This window comes from Nerophis ophidion, linkage group LG07, assembly GCF_033978795.1.
Source record: "Nerophis ophidion isolate RoL-2023_Sa linkage group LG07, RoL_Noph_v1.0, whole genome shotgun sequence".
Taxonomy (NCBI): Eukaryota; Metazoa; Chordata; class Actinopteri; order Syngnathiformes; family Syngnathidae; genus Nerophis; species Nerophis ophidion.
In genome coordinates, this window is record NC_084617.1 from 48,224,678 (window position 1) to 48,229,394 (window position 4,717).

Sequence of the window (4,717 nt, forward strand, 5' to 3'; positions counted from 1 at the left end):
AAATCTATATCGTGCAACCAAAGTTTGGACAAACGTCGTTCTCATTTAACATTCATAAGACACGTATGTTTTTGGTCATTTTAATGACTTCACAAAAATATTTAACAAAAATGTACCAAATGGACGTCATACCCTGCAGTTTGAGTCAAATCTAAGAGCTAAAACCCCAAAATAATGTAACCTGAATAAAATGCTGACCTGTGTTATACACACGACTGCGCTGAGTCTCAAGATTGTTTTTATAATGTGTACAAAAATGGCAATTTTTTCTAACATTGAACAGCAATGTTGCAGAAAAAATAGAATATGCACAGCCATAGTTGAGGTGCTTTTATTTACAAAGACTGCTAACAGATCCCCATTGTTCCACAAACAACTGATGGATAAATATGTTCCTGGTGACGACCTGCAAATGGAGAATAACCATGAGGACTTGCACGTTATACTAAATTACACAATTATATACGTCAATGCTGCTAATCGCTAATTCAACCAAACTTGGCAAAGGCTGCAGTTAACAAAAAATACAATAATATTTTTATCAAAGACAAGCACAGTATACTATATGAATATGGGTAATTTAATTACCTCAGATGACATTTTACTTCTTCAGGAGCTGATGTCTGACGATTAAGAAGGGGAACGCAAAGCCGCTGCCGAAGAACACCACCATCATGCCCAGCAGACGCCACTTGTTCTCCACGGAAAACGGAAGGTTCTTTCAAAGCACAAGAGTTGAACAACAAGTCAGTTAAAGGCCTACTGAAACCCACTACTACCTACCACGCAGTCTGATAGTTTATATATCAATGATGAAATATTAACATTGCAACACATGCCAATACGGCTGTTTTAGTTTACTAAATTACAATTTTAAATTTCCCGGGAGTTTCGTCTTGAAAACATTGCGTAATGATGACGTGTACGCAAGACGTCACGTGTTTTTTAGGAAGTATGAGCGCTACGCACACACACAGCTAAAAGTCGTCTGCTTTAACGGCATAATTACACAGTATTTTGGACATCTGTGTTGCTGAATCTTTTGCAATTTGTTAAATTAATATTGGAGAAGTCACAGTAGAAAGATGGAGTTGGGAAGCTTTAGCCTTTAGCCACACAAACACACGGTGATTCCTTGTTTAAAATTCCTGGAGGTGAAACTTTCCTATGGATCAGAGAGCGGTCAAGCAGACATGGATCCCAACCGAATTTAACCAGCAGGTTTTGGTGAGAAAATTGTGGTTAAAAAGTCAGTTCTTACCGGAGAAAAGCTGAGCTCGTGCCGTCCATAGGTGGCGTCGACTACCCTGAGACACTGCGCGTCAATACGCATCTGGAGACACCCTTCCGACTATCGGGTACTATTTAATTCACTAAAACACTAGCAACACAATAGAAAGATAAGGGATTTCACAGAATTATCCAAGTAAATGTGTTTAAAAACATCGGAATCCGTCCCAATGCAATCACGTTTTTTTTTTTTTTTTACTCGTTTTTTTTTTCTTTTCTAGTCTGTCGCTATCCTTAAACACAAGTCTTTCATTATCGCTCCAATTAATGGGGAAATTGTCGTTTTCTCGGTCCGAATAGCAGTTTTTGTTGGAGGCTCCCATTAAAAACAATGTGAATATGTGAGGAGCCCCCACACTTGCGACGTCATCGTCTGCGACTTCCGGTAGAGGCAGGGCTTTTCTCTTAACGCCGATAGTTGCGAACTTTATCGTAGATGTTCTCTACTAAATCCTTTCAGCAAAAATATGGCAATATCGCGAAATGATCAAGTATGACACATAGAATGGATCTGCTATCCCCGTTTAAATAAGAAAATCTCATTTCAGCAGGCCTTTGAAAAATGTCTAAACACTTTAAACAAATATAAATAAAATACATTAGCTCAGTTGGTAGAGCGGCCGTGCCAGTAACTTGAGGGTTGCAGGTTCGATCCCCGCTTTCGCCATCCTTGTCACTGCTGTTGCGTCCTTGGACAAGACACTTTACCCACCTGCTCCCGGTGCCACCCACACTGGTTTAAAATGTAACTTAGATATTTGGTTTCACTATGTAAAGCGCTTTGGGTCACTAGAGAAAAAGCGCTATATAAATATAATTCACTTTACATTTAAGGTGAGACTTGGGGAACATTAAAAGCAGTATGTTTAAGGTGTACAAACCAAAGAAGGGAAGTTGCAAGGAACACAACAGGAAATTAAAGGCCTACTGAAATGAGATTTTCTTATTTATATATAGGATATATAGGATAGCAGGTCCATTCTATGTGTCATACTTGATCATTTCGCGATATTACCATATTTTTGCTGAAAGGATTTAGTAGAGAACATCCACGATAAAGTTTGCAACTTTTGGTCACTAACAGAAAAGCCCTGCCTTTACCGGAAGTCGCAGACGATGACGTCACCCGTTGAGGGCTCTTCACATCATCACATTGTTTTTAATGGGAGCCTCAAACAAAAAGAGCTATTCGGACAGAGAAAACGACAATTCCCCCATTAATTTGAGCGAGGATGAAAGATTTGTGTTTGAGGATGTTGATAGCGAAGGACTAGAAAAAAAAATTATAATAAAAAAAACACCGTCTTGAAGCCAGTGTCTGATGGAAGTCGACGGCAGCTGTATGGACGGCACAAGCTCAGCTGATCTCCGGTAAGTGGCGACTTTTTACCACAAATTTCTCACCGAAAACTTCTGGTTGACATTTGGTCGGGATCCATGTTCGCTTGACCGCTCTGATCCATAGGAAAGCGTCACCTCCGCGAATTTTAAACAAGGAATCACCGTGTGTTTGTGTGGCTAAAGGCTAAAGCTTCCCAACTCCATCTTTCTACTTTGACTTCTCCATTATTAATTGAACAAATTGCAAAAGATTCAGCAACACAGATGTCCAAAATACTGTGTAATCATGCCTTTAAAGCAGACGACTTTTAGCTGTGTGTGTGCGTAGCGCTCATACTTCCTAAAAAAACGCGTGACATCTTGCGTACACGTCATCATTACGCGACGTTTTCAAAAAGAAACTCCCAAGAAATTTAAAATTGCAATTTAGTAAACTAAAAAGGCCGTATGGGCATTTGTTGCAATGTTAATATTTCATCATTGATATATAAACTATCAGACTGCGTGGTCGGTAGTAGTGGGTTTCAGTAGGCCTTTAAAACCCTGTATTGTTATTTGTGACGCTAGAGTTTATTTGAATGTATTATAACAGCGTGTTACATAACACACCAGGTTAACAGATACTAATTGACAAATTTCCCAATTTCCAGCCAAATCCAACTTAATATACGTAATATTCAAAAAGAAGCAGACGTTATAGTACGTATGTATAAATAAAGCAGTGTTAGCTTTGTTTTGTATCACTCCGTGTGTTAAATGGATAGGTTAGCCGCACAGATGACACAAACAAGACGCAACCTGTCAAACTGACACAATTTTCATTATCTCCAACCAATGTGCATTGCAATTTAATTTCAATAATATGAAATAGCAATAACTTACAGTGATTGGGCGCCAAGATTTTAACCGTGATGTAAGGAAGTGTTTTAGCGTGACCTCCATGTTAGCATTCAGCCATATACCAGGCCTCCATACAAATGTAGCTTCTCTAACCCTATAACTTTGCCTTGTATTCTTAGTCTTACCTGTCCTGGTCCTTCGCCATAGTGTGAAGCACGAACAGCAGACGTTGTGAATCGCCTAACAGCTTGTCCGAACATGATTTTGCCTTTTTACTTTGGCGCTAGAGTTGCGACCTTCTTGTTTCTGTGGAAGAGGAACAGGACTGTGCGCTTTGCTTGGCAGGCGCGTGGCATGCTGGGAAACGCTGGCGCTCGTGGGAAATGTAGTTATACGTGGCTAATCGCGTTACCTCCCAATTTAGCGACATTGTAATGTAATTCATTGAACAAAAACGATTATATTAGTAAATATTTTGATTCAATGCATTGTTTTAGGGGGTGTCTGTCCATAGGAGGGGTGGTGTTTATTTTTCCTTCTTGTTTCTGTGAGAGAGAACTCTTGGCAGTCGCGTGGCATTCTTGGAAACGCGTGAGCTTGTGGGAAATGTAGTTAAAATTCTGCTCGCGTTAGCTTTCAATGTTGCTACATTGTAATGTAATTCATGAAATACAAAAGTTTTCCTCGACACCAATTTAATTTAATGCATCAATTTAGGATATATCCTTAGGAGTAGGTGTTTATGTTACTATTATATTTACATATTTCACTTGTACTTTTTTTTAAATTCTTATTTTCTTTTCTTATTTAGACCAGTGGCCCCCAAACTACGGCCCGAGGGCCAAAAGTCTGAAGTTTAAAAACAAAAGTGTCCTTTTTAATCTATGTTTCTATGTTCTACCATTTGTTACTCTCGGGGTCTCCTAGCCACTCAGACAAATCATGATGTCTAAAAATGCATTTTCCCATTGATAACGCACTCTTTTAGTCAATTGCGTGAGGTATATATATATATATATATATATATATATATATATATATATATATATATATATACATATATATATATATGATTGATTGATTGATATATATATATATATATATATATATATATATATATATATATATATATATATACATATATATATAGGCAGCACGGTGGAAGGGGTTAGTGCATCTGCCTCACAACACGAAGGTCCTGAGTAGTCCTGGGTTCAATTCCGGGCTTCGGATCTTTCAGTGTGGA

The 4,717-nt window shown here is 38.4% G+C and overlaps 1 protein-coding gene across 1 annotated transcript; it reads right to left on the bottom strand.

Annotated features, from left to right (window-relative positions):
• Positions 1-315: 315 nt before the first annotated feature.
• Positions 316-3,834, bottom strand: LOC133556400 (cytochrome c oxidase subunit 7C, mitochondrial). Its single transcript, XM_061906306.1, has 3 exons — positions 3,657-3,834; positions 589-718; positions 316-406 (listed from the first exon to the last, which is right to left on the bottom strand). The coding sequence occupies exons 1-2, from the start codon at positions 3,729-3,731 to the stop codon at positions 602-604; spliced, it is 192 nt and encodes a 63-aa protein (XP_061762290.1). The 5' UTR covers positions 3,732-3,834; the 3' UTR covers positions 316-406; positions 589-601.
• Positions 3,835-4,717: the final 883 nt, after the last annotated feature.